General features: G+C 37.5%; 2 protein-coding genes across 2 annotated transcripts; both read left to right on the forward strand.

The window, feature by feature from the left end:
- Window positions 1-462: 462 nt before the first annotated feature.
- LOC146722655 (uncharacterized) lies at window positions 463-1,386 on the forward strand. Its single transcript, XM_085484123.1, has one exon. It carries the CDS (start codon window positions 463-465, stop codon window positions 1,384-1,386), a length of 924 nt encoding a protein of 307 aa, XP_085340249.1.
- A 763-nt stretch (window positions 1,387-2,149) lies between these two features.
- On the forward strand, window positions 2,150-2,965 carry LOC146722656 (uncharacterized). The gene has a single exon (XM_085484124.1). The coding sequence runs from the start codon at window positions 2,150-2,152 to the stop codon at window positions 2,963-2,965; it is 816 nt and encodes a 271-aa protein (XP_085340250.1).
- The last annotated feature ends 21,156 nt before the right edge of the window (window positions 2,966-24,121 follow it).

Consider the following 24,121-nt stretch of genomic DNA (forward strand, 5'->3'; position numbering starts at 1 on the left):
GAATGAGGAGGAGCAATGCGGATCTCACTTCATCGAAACACACAGCCGGGATTCTGATGGCCGCTACGTAGTGAGATTGCCTTTCAAGAGAGATCCGCCGTTCGATATCGGGGAATCTCTATCCATCGCGAGAGCGTTGTATCGTCGCATGGAGAATCGACTAGACAAAGATTCCGATCTCAGTTCGCAATACCGCGACTTCTTGTTAGAATACGAATCACTCGGCCATATGACGCGCGTGGACGAGGCTGAAATTACGGAGACCTTGCCAGTCTACATTCCCCATCATCCGGTGAGCTGCACCACGAAGCTTCGCATTGTCTTTAACGCGTCTTGTAAGATTTGAAATGGGACGTCTCTCAACGACCATTTACTTGTCGGGCCGAACTACAACAGGACCTTCCTGCTGTATTAACGCGTTGGCGTAAATGGCGCCTAGTCTATACGGCAGACATCGCAAAAATGTTTCGCCAGATACGCGTGCATTCGAAGGACGTCGACTTTCAAAGGATACTTTGGCGCCCTGCGGATGACGCGCCAATTACCCACTTTCGACTGCCTCACCGTTACATACGGTTAGCTTCAGCACCGTATCTGTCGATGCGAGTGCTTCGACAATTAGCTCTTGACGAGGGTGCTGACTTTCCTGCTGCGGTTCCTATCATTAATGATTCAATCTATGTGGATGACGCGTTGTTCGGTGCCGACAACTTTGATTCGTTACTCGATACGCGCACTCAACTCGTAGAACTTATGAAACGCGGAGGTTTTTTGCTACAAAAATGGGCTTCCAATTGTGACGAACTTCTTGATAACGTTACAAACGATCAGTCGGAAGTTACTGATCACCTTGTACTGAAGGACGAATTGTTAAGGATTCTTGGTTTATCGTGGCTTCCGTCGGAAGACTCATTTCAATTCACAGTGAAGTTTGATCTTCCGATCGTGTTGACAAAACGTTCTATACTATCGTGCATTGTTAAACTATACGACCCTCTCGGCTGGTCCCCGGTTGTGATAACTGCCAAGATAATTCTGCAAGAATTGTGGCTACTACGTTACGATTGGGACACCCCACTTCCAAACGAGTTGAGTCAACGATGGACTATTTTCGCCTCCGACCTTTCACGTTTGGAGTCGATACGTATTCCTCGATGGACCGGTCAAAGCCCGGATAATCTTACGTTAGAACTTCACGGATTCGCGGACGCCTCGAATCGCGCTTATGCCGCCGTTGTGTATATGCGCGTGTTTCATTCCCTTTCAGAGTATCGAGTAAATTTATCGCCGCAAAGTCAAAGGTCGCATCCAGTTAAGACACTTAGCATTTCCTCGACTCGAACTCAATGCGGTAGTTTTATTAAGTCGATTAGTGAAAGTGGTTGATAATTCATTAAACTTATCAAATACTTCGATTCATTGTTGGACGGACTCCACTATTACGCTGGCGTGGCTGCGTCAACACCCATCGAAAATGGACCACGTACGTGGCCAACAGGGTATCGGAAGTACAGTGCAACCTGCCATCTGCTAAGTGGAGTCACGTGCCGTCCAAAGAAAATCCCGCGGACTGTGCGTCCAGAGGATTCAATGCGTCCGACATAGTTGAGCATTCGTTATGGTGGGCGGGCCCGCCTTGGCTTCAACAGCCTTCTACCTCTTGGCCTCCTACATAACGTCGCTACTTCACTCTCTGAAGAGCTAGTGAAACAAGTACATGCCGAAAGTCGAAAATCCGCGGTTCTGCATGTAGAGGGCACTCCGGAATGGGACCTTCCCCATCGATTTGGCTGTTGGACTAGACTTGTCCGAGTGACAGCTTACATCTACCGATTTTTCCTTTGTTCTCGTAATAAAACGAACAGTGAAGATACCACTGTATTGTATCTTGGAGTAGACGAGCTCCGTCGAGCAGAGACTTTCTGGCTCGCTTATGCGCAGAAAAGATCGTTCGAACTCGAGTTCAAGACCTTACGGAAGAAGACGAAACGCTCCCCTCACAAAAGCTCGTTGAAATCGCTAAATCCTTTCGTCGGAAAGGATTCTTTACTTCGTCTCGGCGGGCGATTACGAAATTCCGCTCTCTCCTACAAGGAACGACATCCGATTATCATTCCCCGGGGCAGAATAGCCGAGCTGTTAATCGATCATGCGCATCGGATCTCGCTCCACGGCGGAGTTCAACTTGTCCTCCGAACGCTCCGTCAAAACTATTGGCTACTCGGCGGTCGAAAGTACGGTAAAATTTCGCATTCGGCAATGCATAGTTTGCGCTCGTTACGCGAAGCAACAAGCCAGCCAACTCATGGGAGATCTCCCTTCTCCCCGAGTTAATCCATCGTCCCCGTTTACTCATACGGGAGTCGATTACGCTGGTCCGTTTTTCCTTACCCCGTTCGTCAGTCGCGGACAGAAGACTCGAAAACATTATATTGCTTTGTTTATTTGTCTCGCTACAAAAGCTATTCATATTGAATTAGTCGAAGACTATTCCGCGGCGGGTTTTTTGGCGGCCTTTAGGAGATTCGCGAGTCGAAGAGGCTTGCCTCAAAAACTGTATAGCGATAACGGAACAAATTTCCACGGAGCGGACCGGGAGCTAAAGAGCACGTTTGACGCAGTAAGTTCCGATCCCTCATTGCGAGACGTCCTCGCTAACGATAGAGTGGAGTGGCACTTCATTCCGTCCGCATCTCCTCACTTCGGAGGATTGTGGGAGGCCGGCGTAAAGAGCTTCAAGACTCACTTGAAAAAGACAGTGGGTTCGCATACCTTATCTCAAGCCGAATTTTCAACACTGCTTTGCCGAATTGAGGCGTGTCTCAATTCGCGCCCCATTGCAACCTTAAGCGACGATCCAAGCGATTTGCTAGCGCTTACTCCTGGTCATTTTCTTATAGGTCGACCGATGACCGCCGTACCGGAGGAGTCTGTACTTGCGATAAACGAAAACCGATTGTCTTGATGGCAACTCGTCAACGCGATGAGCGAACGAGTGTGGCGTGCATGGTCGCTTGATTATTTGCATTCGCTGCAACAACGAGGTAAATGGACGAATAAGTCTTCAGACTTTCGCGTCGGAGAACTTGTACTACTGAAAAATTCCCTGCTCCCTCCGAGCAAGTGGGAACTCGCTCGAGTCGCGCTGATCCATCCGGGTTCCGACGGACTCGTTCGAGTCGTGACAGTTCGCACCGCACATTCCTCTTTCAAGCGACCAATCACTCAACTATGCCGTCTTCCAGTTACTTGTGAAAATAATGATAAAACCATTGTTCAATCAACAAATTGTAATTAGATTAAGTTTAAAGTTAAGAAATTCTTATACTCTTCGAATGACTCACGTTACTCGAAGGTCACGTTATTCGAAATTGTTTACGCTCTTAGCCCGTGATAACCTTGTTATTCGACCGAGATCAAAGCGAGCGTGTCTATTATTCAAGTATTAACTTCACTTTCGGGCATTCAAATTGTCACTCAGAGTTAAATCTTGTCAGCCTTACAAGACTGTTTTTTTTTTGTTTTTTTTTTTTTGTTTTTGGTCGAGTATTTACGCTTCCACAATTGTTAAGATGTTTTCGACTTTCGAGATTCGTTTCGGAATTCTATACTCTAGTAATTATTTTGAAAATTGTAGTAGGTCATGCCACACTTCTTTCGCATCCGTTCGTCTGCGAGGCGGGCGGTATGTTCGAGAATTTAGGAACGATCTCGAAGGTCAGAACATATTTTGTTTTCGCACCAAATAAGGCGGACTCAAGTTCCGTCCTGCGTGTCACCTTATTTTTAAAATCGGGAGTATCGATTGGCGATCCGACCGCGAATAGCGATTCGACACGCGCGTGTCACGCGCCAAATTCCAAAGGATGCGTGATCCCGCGACCGTGATCGTCGCGGGATCTCCTATGCGACCAGTAAGCCCGGAGAGCTCGCTGAGATCAGTCGTGCGAGTGAAACTTAAAATAAAGAACCCAAGTGTACAACGAACCTTTCAGTCTCAAATTAATCATCCTGTTGCTAAGTCTCCTTTCTCAACGAATCGGCAGTTAACAAATAAATATCTCTCGTTCGGTCGCGAGGAAGCAACAATACGAAGGCTCGCGTACAAATATTTATATGTATTTGTATTTGTTTTGCCGCTACTACTGCGCTAAAAAAGTGTGCGTAAATTGCCGTGTCATCAGCGAACATTGCTAAATTGGTTTTAGGAAATTCTGTGGCATATCATTTAAAAATATATTAAATAATATCGGACCGAGAACTGAGCCTTGAGGTACACCTGCCCTTATTATTTTCGTTCTAGATTTACTATTATTTATTGTTACTCGAAATGTTCTATTGTTTATATATGAATGTATTAGCTTGATCATATGAAACGGGTATTTTTGTTCCAACATTTTATATAACAAACCATCCATCCAAACTTTAACAAAGGCTTTTTCTATATCTAAGAGTAACATCACCGTTACGTTATCTTTATTATAATTTACTCGTATGTCATTTACTATTGTTGGCATTTATTTGTTGGGCTCGACTTATTTAGTTATCCGTCGTCCGTCTTGTTATTGCAGGCATGTATTAGTATAAGGCATTGTCTCGGTATTTACATTCTTTTGTATTGTATGTCTTCCGTACATGTTCATCCGTTCGTCGTCTGAGAATTTGTCGAATTTGTGTCCTCGCGTGATTGGCGCGATTTGAAGCGTCGGTTATTTTTGACGACGGTATATAAGACGACCGCCCGGTCGAGAGACACTCTCATTATTGATTCTTCTCGTACTGAATCCGCGTAATAAACAGTTCTCAACGCATCAAGGGTACTTTATTCAAATATCTCTCGCCCAACAGTTTATCAGAAGTGGGATTCGAAGTTCACGTGTCAATTACTTGGGAAAAAAAAGGGGAGAAAAGTGCATAATGAGTACGCCGGGTAATAATTTCACGGTGGTGGAATTGAAATCGGCTTTACGGGTGAAAGGGCTGCCGTCGGGAGGAGCGAAGGCGGAGTTGATCCAGAGGTTCGAGAAGATCGGCGATCCGGGCGTGTGGGCCGAATTGAACAAGCAACCAGAGGGGCGGCGCTCAGCGAGTGCCTCGCGTCCGGAAATGGAGAGTGAGATGGAAGAGACCCGGGCGGGGGACGACCTTCTGGAGGAGTCTGCTGCGGAGGAGATTGCGTTGGAGAGGACTGCGGCGAGACGGGATGCGGCGGTGCGAGGGCACGAGGGCGCCTCGTCCGCTCTCCTCGGAAATTTAGAACGCGCCGAGTTAAATCTTCTGCGGAGAGAGAGAGATTTGTGGGAGAGAGGGAGATCATTTTTTCAAAGGGAGAGAGAGCTGCTTCGCGGCTCTTCGGTGGCATCAGCGGGATCGTCCGGTGGTGAAAGTTTTAGGGGTGTCAAGGAGTTGTTGCCGGAATTCGACGGAAGTGAGAACACGTTTTGGAGGTGGAGGAGTCAGCTCGGACTTCTCAGGGACATTTATCGTCTTGACGAAGGCGCTACCAGGATCCTGATCGGCTCTCGTTTGAAGGGACGGGCATTGACCTGGTTCTACTCCCAAACCGAACACCTTGCATTGGGAATGGAGGAGCTGCTGGAAGAGATGGCGCGAATGTTCGACCTGCGTCCGGCGAGGATCACGCTCCGGAGAAAATTTGAGGCTCGCATGTGGAGGGATGACGAGCCATTTAGCAATTATTATCACGAAAAGGTGATTCTTGCTAATCGTGTCCCGGTGGCTGAGGACGAGCTTCTTGATCACGTGATTGAGGGCATTACGAACGTGCAATTGCGGAACCAGGCGCGTCTGATGAAGTACCGGTCGGGAGCGGAACTGCTGGAGGCCTTCGAGAGCATCGTGTTCGAGCGCAGAGACAGGATGATGGGGCCGCCCGGAGGAGCGAGACCCGCTGTCGGCGAGGGATTAGGAGCGGCGTTGGGCCCGGGACGGGCGGAGAGCCGGGGAGGCAGGGTGAAGCCAGCTGCGGATGGTGGAGCCGGGCTGCCGGGGTTAGAGCGGACGCGGTGTTTCCGCTGCGGTGGGGTAGGCCATATCGCGGCACGTTGCGGGCGGCCGCCGACGGGTCGCGCGTGTTATGTTTGCGGGGCGTCGGGACACTTGGCGACGGGGTGCCCTGGGCGTGGACGGCCGGCGGTGGCGGGTCCGACGGCGGGATCGGCGGAGATCGTGTTGGCGGACGCGGTTCGGCCCGCCGCGCTTCCTGAACCGTACATTGTAAGTGTGGATATTTTAGCGGCGGATGAGGGCGCAGATTTTAATTATACCGACGGCGCGGTGGTTGATTCGGGATCACCGGTCAGCCTAATAAAAAGTAGTAGCGTCCCAGAAAAATTGTGTTCACTGGTCGATCAGAGCGCAAATCAATTTCGCGGTATTAACGGCTCTTTACTCCGCATAAATAGTATTTTTTATAGTATTGTAAAAGCCTGTGGCGTCCAAATCAAAATAAAGTTTTACACAGTACCGGACGACGCAATGACGTATAATGTTCTTCTCGGAAGAGATTTTTTGACGTGTCCGTCGATACGAGTTACGCTCGGAGAAACAGTAGAAATCGTAGCGATCGAGGAGCCGAGTATTTTTGGAAAAATTATGGCGATTGAGAGTGGTGACGATTCGGTCAATATGTGTGGCGAACTCTGAATCGACGAAGGTATTGGCGAAAAGAGCGTTAGAGAGATCAGCGAGGCGTACAAGGCATGTTACCTCGGTTGCTTGCGGGCGGAGAGCGGCGCGCCCGATTTTGAGATGACCATCGCGTTGAAGCACGAACAACCGATAGCGTCGCGCCCGCGGAGGTTGTCATTCGCTGACAAGGAGGCTTTGCGCGGTATTTTAGACAGGCTCTTGAGTGATGGAACCATACGACACAGCGATTCCCCGTATGCAAGTCCCATCGTGCTCGTTAGGAAAAAAGACGGAAGTATTCGTTTGTGTATCGATTATCGCGAACTAAACAAAATCACGGTGCGAGATAATTTCCCCACGGAATTGATCGACGATAATATTGATCGCTTGAGAAACAAAAAATATTTCTCGATTTTGGATTTAAAGGATGGATTCCATCACGTCAGGATGCATCCCGCGTCGATAAAATATACGTCATTTGTGACGCCGCTGGGGCAGTTTGAATGGCTACGTATGCCGTTCGGACTGACGAACGCGCCGCGTGTGTTTCAGCGTTTTATACATATGGTGTTTGCGTCATTAATTAGAGCCAATAAAATATTATTATACCTAGACGATATCTTGGTCGCGACGGAAAGCCTAGATGAGCACATCGAGATTTTGCGGGAGGTTTTCGGGTCGGCCGGTCGGTCTCGTTTGCAGTTTCGCCTCGATAAGTGATTTGCGCGAACAGAGGTCAAATACTTGGGGTATTGCGTGAGTCAGAGCGGCATACGCCCGAGCGATGAAAACGTCGAATCCGTGCTAAATTACCCGATCCCGCGTAACGCGAAGGAAGTGCAGAGATTCGTCGGTTTGGCGAGTTACTTTCGTCGGTTTATCCCCGGATTTTCCGTGATAACGAAGCCACTGTACGATTTAATAAAAAAAAACGCGAGGTTTAAATTCGAAAGTTTAGAAGCCATGGCAATCGAGACGCTTAAGGGGCGCTTGTCGAGCGGACCGGTGTTGGCGATATATTCGCCGTGCGCCGATACGGAGCTGCATTGTGATGCGAGCGTTAGCGGTTTCGGTGGTATTTTGCTCCAAAAACAGAGCGATGGATTGTGGCGTCCGATCTCGTTTTGGAGCCAGAGAACGACGTCCACCGAAGCGAAATATCATAGCTTCGAATTAGAGTGTCTCGCGGTCGTGTACGCGATAAAGCGTTTCCATATTTATCTGGCGGGACGGAAATTTAAGGTGATGACCGACTGTGACAGCTTTCGACTCACGCTTAATAGAAAAGACGTGAATCCTCGGATCTCGCGGTGGGCTCTCTTTTTACAAGACTACGACTGTGAAATCGTTCACCGCCCGGGGGGACGTATAAGCCACGAGGACGCGCTTAGCCGCTGTCACAGTGTTCTAGTACTCGAGGGTAATACATTCGAGCGAACTCTGTCAATTTGCCAAGACTGCGACGAAGAAATTAGTAAAATTCGTGACGAACTCGAAAAGAGCGAAATAAAATATTATGAATTGCGCGACGAATTGGTCTATCGGAAGGACAAAAATAGGAAATTATTGTTTTACGTGCCACAGTCGATGGAAAGCAACGTGATTAGAACTTGTCATGACGACCTGGGTCACGTCGGTGTCGACAAGGTTATCGATAGTATAAGGAAAGTTTATTGGTTCCCGCGGATGCGGGACAAAGTCAAAGAATACATTTTTAACTGCTTGCGCTGTGTTGAATTCTCACCGCCGAGCGGTAAAACGGAGGGTTATTTGTTTAGCATTCCAAAGGAAAACTCTCCGTTTGCGACTTTTACGTTGATCATTTAGGGCCACTAGAAAAAACCGGAAAGGGATTTCGGCATTTACTCGCCATCATCGACGCGTTTACAAAATTTATTAGACTCTATCCATGCAAATCAACGACGTCAGAGGAAACTATTAGGCATCTTCGCGATTATTTCCGTGCATACAGTCAGCCGAGGCGTGTGATTTCAGATCGAGGCACTTGTTTTACGTCTGAGGTATTTAGAGAATTTTTAAAGTCGATATCAATCGATCACGTTTTGATCGCCGTTGGAACACCGAGAGCCAACGAGCAGGTAGAGCGATTTAATCGAACAATAACACCAATGCTAGCAAAATTGTGTGAAACGCCCTCCAAATGGGATTGTGCTCTGAAAGAAATAGAATACGCGATGAATAATACCGTCTGCCGTGTAACCGGCGAAACACCTGCTCGTTTGCTGTTCGGATTAGAACAGAGAGGAAAAACAAATGATGTACTACGCGACCTTGTACAGATTGATGTAAACACGGAGCGTGATCTCGATCGACTTCGATGCGACGCTGAAATAAAAATTAAAGCATCGCAACAACAAAGTGCTGCGCGATATAATTTGCGACGAAAACCAGCACGTAAATATCAACCTGGCGATTATGTTGAAATACGAAATGTAGAGAATACGGTCGGAATAAACAAAAAATTGATACCAAAATTTAAAGGACCGTACGTAATAAAGAAAGCGCTCGATTATGACCGATATATTGTAAGCGATATCGACGGTTTCCAGGTGACACAACGGCCATATAGCGGTGTAGTTGCGCCCGATCAGATGCGACCATATGTAAAATTATAATTGTGTTCACGAGTATGCGTTTGACCGATATGCGATATTTGATTATGTTAGTCCGGGACGGCCTAATGTCAGAATGGCCGAACTGTTGGCATTTATTTGTTGGGCTCGACTTATTTAGTTATCCGTCGTCCGTCTTGTTATTGCGGGCATGTATTAGTATAAGGCATTGTCTCGGTATTTACATTCTTTTGTATTGTATGTCTTCCGTACATGTTCATCCGTTCGTCGTCTGAGAATTTGTCGAATTCGTGTCCTCGCGTGATTGGCGCGATTTGAAGCGTCGGTTATTTTTGACGACGGTATATAAGACGACCGCCCAGTCGAGAGACACTCTCATTATTGATTCTTCTCGTACTGAATCCGCGTAATAAACAGTTCTCAACGCATCAAGGGTACTTTATTCAAATATCTCTCGCCCAACACTATTCTTACTATTTGTTGTACTGTGTTACGTTTTTTCCTAAAACCAAATTGATGCTCATTTGTGAGTTTGTTATTTTCGGCATGCTTTTGTAGTCTTATTGTTCAAAACGCATCAGAAAATATTATCAGTATAATAAAATATTATATTCGAACAGAATATTTTAGAAGATTCTAGACCAATCGATTTTTACAGCAAATCGTTTTTGTATGTTTTTCGAGGAGAAAACACAGCGACATAAATCAATCTAATACAATTGTCGCTCGTATATTGAAAACAAAGTGATAAATATAAGGCCAACTTATCGAGCTGAATATTCGAGATGTTCAGTCAACTACCATTTATTACATGTATAAATTATAAAACTACAGTCATTATATTAAAACTGACGCAAATTACAATCATTCTATAAACGTTTCGACCGCACGCGGTCTTCTTCAGTATAATTATTGAAATATAAATTCTTACAATTAACATAATATCGAAATTTAATTATAGTTATTCAGAATCAAGAGTTTTTGAGCAATTAACGCGTGTTTCAATCCGTCCTGTCCAACAATGTTCGCCTCGATATGATCCCTGATTTTGTTCAGATCTCGGATAGTTTCATCGTTAATATGCGAGAAATTAACCCGTTCCGTAGGCGCTGCGATTAATAAAAAATTACCGATCAACGTATGTCCAAATTATAATATGTATCCCCTACAATTGGTAGTATGCTTACCTATCATCGTTCTTCTTGACAATTTTGCTACTTATTAACAGTTATTAAGGATGACACATAACAAACCAACAATACAGAAAGACAGCTCATTTTAAACTCTACTTGATCGGAGAGCGTGCGTGTTTATATATGATCTAATATCTATGTTTTACTCGTTAATGTCCTATTTGTCCTTTTATTATTTCTTGTTCGCTAATATATCCAAAATATCAAAATACGACTCGCTAAGTAACTCACAAGGGGAGTGCACGACGTGCCCCTCACCGATTCAAACGAGGATTTTTTTATGTATAGTACCTAATTAGAAACAAGTTCTGTTAAAGCGAGAGAACGCGCTTCTCAAGCATTCGTCTGAAAAAAAATGTTGAAGATTTGCCAGCACTTCTTAAGACGTTGCAAAGAAGCATTATCGAAGCGCCCTGGTGGCTTAGTTGGTAGTGTTCTTCTTTTGTAACTGCGAGATCGCTGGATCGAATCTCGCCGTGTGAAACTATTTTTTTTCTTTTATTTTTGTATAATTTATTTTTTTTGTTTTTAGGAACATTTTATAACATTAATAAATATTTTTTTAATAATTGACATTTAAAAAATTTTTAACTTTTTGTTCCATATATTAAAAAAAAATTCGATTGCTTTCTGTCAAAAATATAATATTAGGAAATGTTTAATATTATACGAGAAATATATCACTACTATAAAATAAATAAGTAAATTTAAAATAATCTTTCAGCTGGAGTTTCGCAAATTCCTCGTTTAACAAAACTTCTTCATCTTTACTACTTCCTGCAAGCGATTCTTTTTGTTCAACATCGCTTTTTATCGAAGAATCAGATGTTGATTCCATCTTCGAAATTTTCACGGCACTGTCTATAACGTCTTCCTTGTACTGTCGTAACTAACGGTCGACTATTTCAAAAACCGACGCTTTGCCTGTCTTCTCCTGTACGATTCTCCCCTTTCTTACTTCAACAAAGCGGCTGATCCCTTATGGTCGAAACTCGTAGCTATTGTTGCTCCAGGTCAGATATACAAAAAGTGATCCGAGACCGAGCATAATAATAAAAATATAGCTCTAACGTATAAAACTTTTAAGAAATATTTTTATTTCTAGAGCTAGAAAATTTAAAATATTTTTAATAATTGTACAATAAAAAATAATTAAAAATATTACCAAATTATCCGCATTATTATTGATAATTGTTTACTAATTTATTTTATTAGTAGTGATATATTTCTCGTATAATATTAAACATTTCCTAATATTATATTTTTGACAGAAAGCAATCGAATTTTTTTTTAATATATGGAACAAAATGTTAAAAATTTTTTAAATGTCAATTATTAAAAAAATATTTATTAATGTTATAAAATGTTCCTAAAAACAAAAAAAAATAAATTACACAAAAATAAAAGAAAAAAAATAGTTTTACGCGGCGAGATTCGATCCAGCGATCTCGCAGTTACAAAAGAAGAACACTACCAACCAAGCTACCGGGGCGCTTCGATAATGCTTCTTTGCAACGTCTTAAGAAGTGCTGGCAAATCTTCAACATTTTTTTTCAGACGAATGCTTGAGAAGCGCGTTCTCTCGCTTTAACAGAACTTGTTTCTAATTAGGTACTATACATAAAAAAATCCTCGTTTGAATCGGTGGGGGCACGTCGTGCACTCCCCTTGTCAGTATCTTTGTTTAAATTTAGTCCATTTTTTTGTTCCTTGATATGTAGCCAGAAATGAGTCTTTTATAATAATTATTTTCGTTGTCCATGATCTTAACATTGTCCCAATTAAAAGTATGATGTTCATTTATTATGTGTTCAGAAATTACTGAATGTTTCGTTGAGTCCAACCTAATATTATTTTTATGTTCTTTTATTCGCGTCTGCAATTGCCTCTTTGTTTGGCCTACATAAGATGCATTACAATTATTGCAACTGATCTTATAAACCACATTCGAATTGCATGGATGGAGTTTTATCTTTCTGCGCTTTAATAATATTATCCAATTTGTTGAGACATCTATATCCTACCATACAATTTTTATTTTTTACCGAGGAAACAATCATTTCTGAGATCCCATCTATATACGGAATGACAAAGAATTTTTTATTGACCGAGTCATTTCTTATACTTTTTGTTCTTTCTATGTTGGCCTGTCTCTCTATAATGCTCCCCTTAGATATGATGTGTTCTATCCGATGATTAATTTTGTTAAAAATCAGATCAAGAGGGTAACCATTGCTTCTGAGTATATTAATAATTAACTCCAAATTTTTATTAAAAAATAGTGGATGTGATAGCAATAGACGTCTGTCTACAAGGTTATATATTATTCCAATTTTGTGACATAATGGGTGGTTTGAATAAAATGATAACGTCCTTCCTGAGAAGGTTTCTTTTTGATACCAGTCTATATATATTTTGTTATTAATAATTTTAAGTGATAAATCTAAGAAATTCAAGCTATGGTTAACCTCTTGTTCGACCGTGAATTTAAGTCTTTCATGATAGTTGTTAAAATTATTCACAATCTGAGTCATATTAGTCATAGAGGTGGCCACTATTATGTCATTCACATAACGAAAATAAAACAAACATTCCAAATTCAACGCTTTGAGAACTGTATCCTCAAGATCTTGCATAACCAGGTCTGCAATAATTGGTGATAACGGTGACCCCATAGGGGTCCCAAACGTCTGTTTATAAATTATGTCATCAAATGTAAAATATGTAGAAGTCAATATGAATTTTATACCCCCCAAAAATTCGTTTTTCGGTATTTTAGTATTTATTCCAATGTGATCCCATCTATCGTTAATACCGTCAATCGCAAGATCCAGAGGAACGTTCGTAAACAAAGACACCACATCCAAGGAAAACATCCTATCATTCTCATCAATCTTTTTACCAGACAATATGCTGTACAAATCAAAACTATTATTAATATGACTTTTCGCTTTGGGTAGGCTAGTTCGTAAGGTGTTTTGTAAAAACGAAGCCAGCGAGTATAGAGCTGTATCAACCGATGAAACTATGATTCTAACTGGATAGTTTTCCTTATGGATTTTAGGTAATCCATACGCTTTTGGAAGGAGAAAATCACTACAACGTAATTTATAATATTCGTTTTTTGAAATATAATCTTCCTTAAGCCATCTCTTCAACAAATCATTCAAATCGTTCTCTATTTTTTTGCACGGATTTTTTTTAACAATAGTGTAAGTGTTGACATCTTTTAAAACGTTTTCCATTTTGTTGATATAATGAGATCTTTCCATTGCCACCGTAGCATTACCCTTGTCCGCGCGTGTGAATAGAACATTCGGATTGTCTTTACAAAATTTTATTAAATCTCTGTGTGCACCAAGTAATTTTTGTTGACTTACGTCATTTTTATCCTTCGTGTTCAGAAGTTGTGCAAATTTTGGAACCGCGATATTTCTGATCGTTGTGAGATTATTAATATTATTTCGTTTGCTGTTACTCTCTATGTCCTTGATGAATTCATGTATCGCTGTTTTTTTACTAATATTCGGAAGACAGAATTTATCACCCATTTGCAACAGATTAGAAACGTTAGGCGGAATGTCTGTGTTGGAAAGATTAACAAACCATTTTTTATTAGTATTTTCCAAAGGGTTAATTGTATCATTGAGAAATTTATTGGCTTCTATGTGTATATTGATCTCCTTTTTGGAAGAATAACCGCAGATTATTTTAAACAATGGATTAATGCGAATTACTTGTTAATAAGAGCGAGAGCAAAATTGGAATTTTTAAGAAATTGTAAAAATGGCGATATTTTTCCTACACATTTAGAAGGTTTTTGCCGCATTAAATTTAACGTTTTTCATCACAGATCGATCAGAAGACTAGATAGTATGTTGTACAAATTCAAAACAATGCGATGAGCATTGAAATCTTTGATTTGCATAGACAGGTAGAGTCATTACAAAATAGGATTTTTCATCTCACCAGCGGGTTATTTAATCGTTTACCTGTACTCGCGTGGAATAGAATTTTCGAACATCATAACATTGCTTTTAAAAATTGCCACAACAGATTGGTTACTGCACACGAAAAGAAATTCAATTGGCTTAAGAGAAAACAACACTATAAGTATATCAACAGCATCAAACCTATAGATATACATTGCTCTTTACATTTTGAAACTTCACAACCGACGAAAATATCACAAAATTCTCTCAGGGCAATCACTAATGATGCCAAGGAGATCAATATACACATAGAAGCCAATAAATTTCTCAATGATACAATTAACCCTTTGGAAAATACTAATAAAAAATGGTTTGTTAATCTTTCCAACACAGACATTCCGTCTAACGTTTCTAATCTGTTGCAAATGGGTGATAAATTCTGTCTTCCGAATATTAGTAAAAAAACAGCGATACATGAATTCATCAAGGACATAGAGAGTAATAGCAAACGAAATAATATTAATAATCTCACAACGATCAGAAATATCGCGGTTCCAAAATTTGCACAACTTCTGAACACGAAGGATAAAAATGACGTAAGTCAACAAAAATTACTTGGTGCACACAGAGATTTAATAAAATTTTGTAAAGACAATCCGAATGTTCTATTCACACGCGCGGACAAGGGTAATGCTACGGTGGCAATGGAAAGATCTCATTATATTAACAAAATGGAAAACGTTTTAAAAGATGTCAACACTTACACTATTGTTAAAAAAATCCGTGCAAAAAAATAGAGAACGATTTGAATGATTTGTTGAAGAGATGGCTTAAGGAAGATTATATTTCAAAAAACGAATATTATAAATTACGTTGTAGTGATTCTCTCCTTCCAAAAGCGTATGGATTACCTAAAATCCATAAGGAAAACTATCCAGTTAGAATCATAGTTTCATCGGTTGATACAGCTCTATACTCGCTGGCTTCGTTTTTACAAAACACCTTACGAACTAGCCTACCCAAAGCGAAAAGTCATATTAATAATAGTTTTGATTTGTACAGCATATTGTCTGGTAAAAAGATTGATAAGAATGATAGGATGTTTTCCTTGGATGTGGTGTCTTTGTTTACGAACGTTCCTCTGGATCTTGCGATTGACGGTATTAACGATAGATGGGATCACATTGGAATAAATACTAAAATACCGAAAAACGAATTTTTGGGGGGTATAAAATTCATATTGACTTCTACATATTTTACATTTGATGACATAATTTATAAACAGACGTTTGGGACCCCTATGGGGTCACCGTTATCACCAATTATTGCAGACCTGGTTATGCAAGATCTTGAGGATACAGTTCTCAAAGCGTTGAATTTGGAATGTTTGTTTTATTTTCGTTATGTGGATGACATAATAGTGGCCACCTCTATGACTAATATGACTCAGATTGTGAATAATTTTAACAACTATCATGAAAGACTTAAATTCACGGTCGAACAAGAGGTTAACCATAGCTTGAATTTCTTAGATTTATCACTTAAAATTATTAATAACAAAATATATATAGACTGGTATCAAAAAGAAACCTTCTCAGGAAGGACGTTATCATTTTATTCAAACCACCCATTATGTCACAAAATTGGAATAATATATAACCTTGTAGACAGACGTCTATTGCTATCACATCCACTATTTTTTAATAAAAATTTGGAGTTAATTATTAATATACTCAGAAGCAATGGTTACCCTCTTGATCTGATTTTTAACAAAATTAATCATCGGATAGAACACATCATATCTAAGGGGAGCATTATAGAGAGACAGGCCAACATAGAAAGAACAAAAAGTATAAGAAATGACTCGGTCAATAAAAATTCTTTGTCATTCCGTATATAGATGGGATCTCAGAAATGATTGTTTCCTCGGTAAAAAATAAAAATTGTATGGTAGGGTATAGATGTCTCAACAAACTGGATAATATTATTAAGCGCAGAAAGATAAAACTACACATCCATGCAATTCGAATGTGGTTTATAAGATCAGTTGCAATAATTGTAATGCATCTTATGTAGGCCAAACAAAGAGGCAATTGCAGACGCGAATAAAGAACATAAAAATAATATTAGGTTGGACTCAACGAAACATTCAGTAATTTCTGAACACATAATAAATGAACATCATACTTTTAATTGGGACAATGTTAAGATCATGGACAACGAAAATAATTATTATAAAAGACTCATTTCTGAGATGCTACATATCAAGGAACAAAAAAATGGACTAAATTTAAACAAAGATACTGAGTTACTTAGCGAGTCGTATTTTGATATTTTGGATATATTAGCGAACAAGAAATAATAATAGGACAAATAGGACATTAACGAGTAAAACATAGATATTAGATCATATATAAACACGCACGCTCTCCGATCAAGTAGAGTTTAAAATGAGCTGTCTTTCTGTATTGTTGGTTTGTTATGTGTCATCCTTAATAACTGTTAATAAGTAGCAAAATTGTCAAGAAGAACGATGATAGGTAAGCATACTACCAATTGTAGGGGATACATATTATAATTTGGACATACGTTGATCGGTAATTTTTTATTAATCGCAGCGCCTACGGAACGGGTTAATTTCTCGCATATTAACGATGAAACTATCCGAGATCTGAACAAAATCAGGGATCATATCGAGGCGAACATTGTTGGACAGGACGGATTGAAACACGCGTTAATTGCTCAAAAACTCTTGATTCTGAATAACTATAATTAAATTTCGATATTATGTGAATTGTAAGAATTTATATTTCAATAATTATACTGAAGAAGACCGCGTGCGGTCGAAACGTTTATAGAATGATTGTAATTTGCGTTAGTTTTAATATAATGACTGTAGTTTTATAATTTATACATGTAATAAATGGTAGTTGACTGAACATCTCGAATATTCAGCTCGATAAGTTGGCCTTATATTTATCACTTTATAAATCAATCTGTTTCGGAAAAAAAACTTCTCAAAACATCAACAATTAACGGTACCACAACCCGTTCCGCCGAATAATTATTTTCAGCGAGCATGCGCGGCTTATCACGGGCGCCTCGTTTTCACCAATAATTATCGCGAATCGCCCGCTCGCGCATGCTTTCTGCCAGCCGTCGTCTTGTTAATTTTGACAGCGGCCAATTACGCGTAATGTGCTCAGGTCACCTCGCGCAACGTTTGAAATCCGCAAAACTATTGGCGCTTCACGCGAAGGTGGGCTCCATCCTAAAAATTATAAAAGAAGAGCTCACACCCGGCTCAGCAGCCTTATCGCTTTCCGCCGTGAACCGTATAACGCAAAAACCGCATACTTGATAAACCGCTAAAATTTCGTTGACGACCGCCGCTTATTCCGCACTTTGATTTTGATTTACGATTTCAATGTAAAATAATTACCATTTGTCTGAGTTTGTTAAGTGTATTTGTTATTAAGTGTGTTAGAGAATTAATTCTTTTGATAAAAACGGTGACTCATCCTTTGTGCCGCGCGACCCTTTCTTACGCAGCGCGTTCGCGAACAACTTATTAATAATTATTTTTTCCACTACTTTGCTTAACGTGGCTAAGAGCTTATCGGTCTGTAGCTAATTGGTAATGTTTTATTTGTACCTGATTTATGATTGGTATTATAGATGCAGTTTTCCATTTTTGAGGAAAATACTGCCAATTTAAAGATTGAATTTATTATATCTGTTAATTGTACAATTGCTTTTCTCGACAATTTTTTAGGATTATATTTGTATTTTGGTCTGGACCCCAGGAGCTTTATGTGCATTCAAATATTTAATTGTTCCATATTTCTTTTGGAGAAGTTAAACATTTAAACCATTGATTGTCATCTGTGTTCTTAATTAAATAAGAATTAATTTTTTTCTATTTTATCTTGTTCATTGTCATGTTTGTTACGTGTTTATGTATCTGTTCGATAATGTTCTGCTAACATGTTAGCTTTTTGAATATCTGTTAATGCTGTTATATTGTTATTGGTTAAGGTAGCTATGGATTCATAAGATTTCTTTAATGAATTTAGTCATTTTTCAGATAGAATTATTTTTTGCACTTAATTTTTGTAATTTATTGTTCCAAATGTCATTCTCTGTATTTACTATTTCCTCCCTGATTTTACGTGATATTTTATTTAGTAAGGTTCTATTTTTGTTCAATCTGTTTTTTGCCATATTTCCTAATTTTGGTTTTTATATCTTATTTGATCTAGAATAGTATCAGTAAGTTTGTTATTTGATTTGTCTTGTTAATTATTTTTGTCGTTAGGTGTTGCGCTTTTGTATTACTTCTGTTAATATGTGTACCTCGATATCTAACTCTGTATGATCTTTATTTTATTATTAATATTTATGTTTGTCTAGAATAGATCTAAATTTTAGACCCAGTCAGGTGTTTTTAAAATCAAATATTTTATGTCTCTATCTGTCAAGTTTTGTTTTAAAGAGTGAAATATATTGGATTGTGATCCAAATCTAGTTCATGAAGTACATTTATGTCGGTATGGTTATTAACTTGCTTATTTATAACTATGTCTATTGTGGTGGGAGTACCACCATTGTTTGTAGGTGTGGTAGGTTCATTAGTATACATATTGTTACGTTATTCTGCTGTATATAATTATTTAGTGTAATTCCGTTTCTATTATTTCTGTGACAATCTCCATTTTTATTTCTAGCATTCAGATCACCAACCAACAGAACTCTTTCAGCCACGCTAAACATTACATTTAAATCCCTGATTGAAATTTTATTTAATGGTCTATTATATGCTGCTATTATGTGAATATTATTTTCTAGTTTAATACATATATTTTCTATTGCAATCTCTGATTTCATTTTGATTTCTTGAAACGGTATATCTTTTCTAATTAATACAGCTACTCCTGCTCTATTTTGTCTCTCTTTCCTGATACAAGTATATTCCTAATTTTTAGTCTATTATCTTTATTTAGTTTAGTTTCATTAATTAGCATAATTCCTATATTAGTCTTTCTAAAAATTCTATTAGACCCGCAATCTTATCACGTATGCCATTTGCGTTCCAACTACAGATTTTAATTTTAGCCATGTTTTGTTCTAATTCTACAGTAAAATTATAAAATACTTCAAATTTTTCTACGTACGATTTACACTTTGAAAGTTTATTATTTAAATTTCTAACGTCATTAAGCATTTCTCTCACATTTATAGATTATTTAAATTTTCAAATTCGCTCGTTAATGTTATAAAGTCTGTATGTATTTGTTCACTCCTGTTGTCTGGTTTATACGTCGTTGTTGTTTGTTTATTCCTTGTCCTACCTGCTTGTGTCCATGGATTATTTTGCTTCTGTCATCTTGAGTGGTGCGTCACCTCTCAATCTGGGAAACATGCTCTCGTCCGTGATGTCTACTGATATATTTTCTTTTATTTGTTTTGTCTTTCCTTGTCGCCTTAGTGATCCAGTTTAATTTTTCTTTGTATGGTTTCACAGATGGTAGCGTTTTGCTGGTGATCCTTGCCACAATTTGCACATTTTGCTGGAATGTTTATTGGTTTTTTTACATTCCCTTGTTAATGATTTTCTGCACATTTAAGGCATTTGGGTGTGACATAACAATTTGATGTTGGCATGTCCCCACTCTTGGCATCTGTGACAATGCGTAATACGTTTTTTATTGAGATATCTTTCCCACGTTATTTTCGGGATTTAAATATTTTAGAATATAAATATGCTGTTTTCTAAGTCGGGCAATAGAGCCAAAGAAACGAAAAATTAATTACTCGGAACTGTATCTCAATTTGAGATCCCAAAGTTCCATATATAAATTAATTTCGAAACTACATATGGAGAATAAGCGCGAAAATATAGGTCCGAAAAGTCGCTGAAGCGGGAATCGACCGCGTCTTTCACTTCCTGGCGACTGCTCTTACCAACTAAGCTATTCAGACTGGTAAGAGCAGTCGCCCGGAAAGTGAAAGACGCGGGTTCGATTCCCGCTTCAGCGACTTTTTTCTCTCCCGACTGCTGCCAACCGTAGGTTGGCGAAAAGAGAGGAAGTATGCTTTTCATCGAGCCCGGATCGGTCGTGACCTTAATTCCGATAATACTACTGCATAGTTTTATATCAACTTTGGAACATAAGTTTCTTATTAATCAAGGAAGGTTTAAAGCGTAATTATTATCGTTATTATTCTATTAATAAAAAGTGAAAAATGAGTATTATTTTCGTCATACGGTCTCTCATTGGCTGCTGTGTGAACCTAAGAGGAAATGATTCACCAATGAGATTCGTGTGTAGTATCCGGATAGGGAATGTTGTGACATTGGTATATACATCTCGAAGTAATAATGACGGGACTGATAGGATAGGTTAGCTGTCACCTGTTGCGTGTTATTGTCAACAACAATATTAAGTGAAGTGTATTATTATGGATATATCTCAAGAAGATATAAATAAAGGAGTAAGTTTCTTCTTTTATATTTATTGTTTTTTTCTTTATTAGGATATTGTTAATTATTATTTATTTTTTTCTTTATTTATGTAGGAGAAGATACTCGCTTGAGAATATCTAAGAAGAAAAACATTATTAATAATAGAAAACGAGTAATCTTGTTATTAATAATTAATAAAAATATATAATATAATTAATAATATAATTAATCTGTTGTAGTCATAACATGGCTATATGAATTTATATTTGTCTGCGTAGCCACTTATTTGCTATTAAATTTGCTACGTAGCCACATTGCTATAATATCCACTATATAATTGTATAATGTATATAGTTATTTTCTCTTATTTGTATATTATATAATATTATATAATTAATTAAAAATATTATACAAATATATTTATAGTTATACAAAGATATTAGCGCACCAATATTAATGGCAATGCAACAAATATATTAACTTACATAGCCAATTATCTACTACAAAGATTATTCACATAGTAATAAAATTAAGGCTATACAAATATATAAACTTACTTGTGATTACATAATGTATAAACTTAATATAGCCATAAGAAAGTTAATATATTTGTCGAAGCCATAATTATAACTGCGTACAAGTTATATTACGTAATTTGATATAAGATATTGTTGTCATCTGTCCTTTGTCATCTGTCTCTCTCTATCTATCAATCTATCTATCTACTATTTTTTTTATTTATCTCTCTATTTATATTATATTATTTAATTAAAAAATTCTAGCAGAAAAATATTTGGAAAGAATATAGAACATTGCAGTCACATGGTGAGTGTATGTGCTTTATTATTATTATTATTATATTATATCCATTGTAATATATATATTACATAATAAAACTTTTACATGTGTAGGAGTGAAGAAGCAGAGAGACAAAAGAATGAAAAACAGCATAGAAAACGCAATAAATTAGAAAATAAATAAAAAAAAAATAAAAAATTAGAAAATAAAAATAAAAAATAAAAAACAATTAAAAAAAAAAATAAAAAATAAAAAAAAATTAGAAAATAAATAAAAAAAATAATTAAAAAAAAATTAGAAAATAAAACAATTAGAAAATAAAAATTAGAAATAATAAAATTTTTTACAAAAAAAAACTCCCGACTGGGGGCCAACAAAGTTTTATGTTTAAATTAGAAAAAAAATAAAAAAAAAAATAAAAAAAATTGAGAAATAAAAAATAAAAAAAAAAAAACATAGAAATAAAAAAAAAAAAAAAAAAATTAAAGTAAAAAACAAAACAAAAATTAAAATAAAAAAGAACAAAAAATTTAATATAAAAAAATAAGCTTTTAAAAGTTGGAAATAATCACACATAATAAAGTCTGTTGTTATTATAAATTTTTTTTATTTAAATTTATTGTTATCATACTATTTAGCGCTATATAATTTACAAAATTTTAGATTTTGAATTCAAAAAATTTTTTTAATTATAATTATTATTATTTAAATTTTAAAAAATTTCAAAAGCAGTCGGGAACCCGCGCTAAATTTGAGACATATACGCACCGCACGTTTTATGAAAAATGACACAAACAAATATCGATACTAACGGGCGTTTTCCCCACCTATCAAAAATTTGCCACAAGTCACGCGCGCACGTACCACATATGACCACCTGGGGCCAACACCGCATCCAACATAGAATCCCGCATTCATACACTACGACATCACTCACTACCAACACACGCATATGTAACTGCGCGGGAACACACCTTAGCGCGGCGTCTCCCACTGCTCTTGTAAATTGTAAATTAATAAATAAAAATTTAAATTTAAAAAATTTTTTTAATTTAAAAAACTGAAATTTTTTAAAAATTTTAGCGCTAAAAATGTATGATAACCAAAAAAATTTATAAAAAAATTAATAATAAACAACAGACTTATTTTTTTTATTTTTTCCAACTTTTACAAGCTTATTTTTTTATACTTATAATTTTTTTGTTTTTTATTATTTTTAATTTTTTTTTGTTTTTTACTTTAATTGTTTTTTTTTTTATTTTTTCTAATTGTTTTTTTTTTTTTTATTTTTTTTTCTAATTTTTTATTATTTTTTTTTTTATTTATTTTCTAATCCGGACCTATTTTTTCGCGCTTATTTCTCCATATGTAAGTTTTGAATTAATTTATATATGGACTTTGGGATCTCAAATTGAGATACAGTTCCGAGTAATTTAAATTTTTCGTTTCTTGGCTCTATTGCCCGACTTAGAAAACAGCATATTTATATTCTTTATATTGAGAGCCGATAAAAAATATTTATTTCTGAGTTAAATATTTTACTTTATGTGATAAATTTTTATGTTAATAGCACCATGAATTGTAACCATATATAGTGGATTATGCGTTCCTCTCATTTCGTTGCAGTTATTACTTGAATTCAAGTTCTTTGAGTTCATTTTGATGTCCAGTGTGTTTATATTTTAGGGAAATCCTCTTATACGAACGTCTTTGTTTTCTTTTCCTTCGATGTGAACGTATGATACTGTGTTCCATCTGATTCCAGTATCGCAGTTAAATTTTTATGATCTTCTTGTGTTTCAGTGTGTAGAGCTGTACGATTTGGGTTTTATATTTTATGAAAATTTGTTATTAATTTTTTTTGACTTTGGCAATAAGTCTTTGTGATTTTACCTCTCCCTGAATGATAATTGGCGGAGGTTTTTGTTTTCTGGTCAGTTTTTTTGTGACTCTTGATTTACTTGGGCTGTTATTGTATGATAATTCTGTTCGTCGTTGGTGTTCGTCCCACTCCATGTCTGCTTTTTCAGAATCCGATAATAAATTAAAGCGAATTTTTCGGGGTCTATTTTATACTCTTTACTATGTCTTGCCATTTTTGTATAGATGTTCCTGGGTTTTTGACGCCGTTGCTTTCCTTTTATTACTTTTTATATTTTCAGTGTTGAATTTCAATAAATTTTGATTGTAAAGAGGCGATCTGCCTTCATTTTTTTGCGCTGGATTCTCGGTTTTTCTGCTACCCTTGGATGACAATTTAAAATTAAAATCTTGAGTTTTTTACTCCCCTTTAGGGACATCTGCGATGTTTTTTCTTGATTTCTCAAAAATATTATTGTTTTTTGTTTCACTTGTGTCACTGTTGTTCACTTGTAATCACCGTTAATGATCTTATAACTGATTACTTAATATTAATCGCTCTGTTAAATTAGCTTAGAGAGTCGCTCCTCGCTACACGTGACACTCGATCGACGCTCGAACGAACTC

This window comes from Nylanderia fulva, unplaced genomic scaffold (genome assembly GCF_048542155.1).
Source record: "Nylanderia fulva isolate GAGA-0341 unplaced genomic scaffold, ASM4854215v1 Scaffold290, whole genome shotgun sequence".
Classification (NCBI taxonomy): Eukaryota; Metazoa; Arthropoda; class Insecta; order Hymenoptera; family Formicidae; genus Nylanderia; species Nylanderia fulva.

Coding starts and splice junctions, on each gene's coding strand:
- LOC146722655 (XM_085484123.1), top strand. CDS start 463: ATGTTTCGCCAGATACGCGTGCATTCGAAGGACGTCGACTTTCAAAGG.
- LOC146722656 (XM_085484124.1), top strand. CDS start 2,150: ATGCGCATCGGATCTCGCTCCACGGCGGAGTTCAACTTGTCCTCCGAA.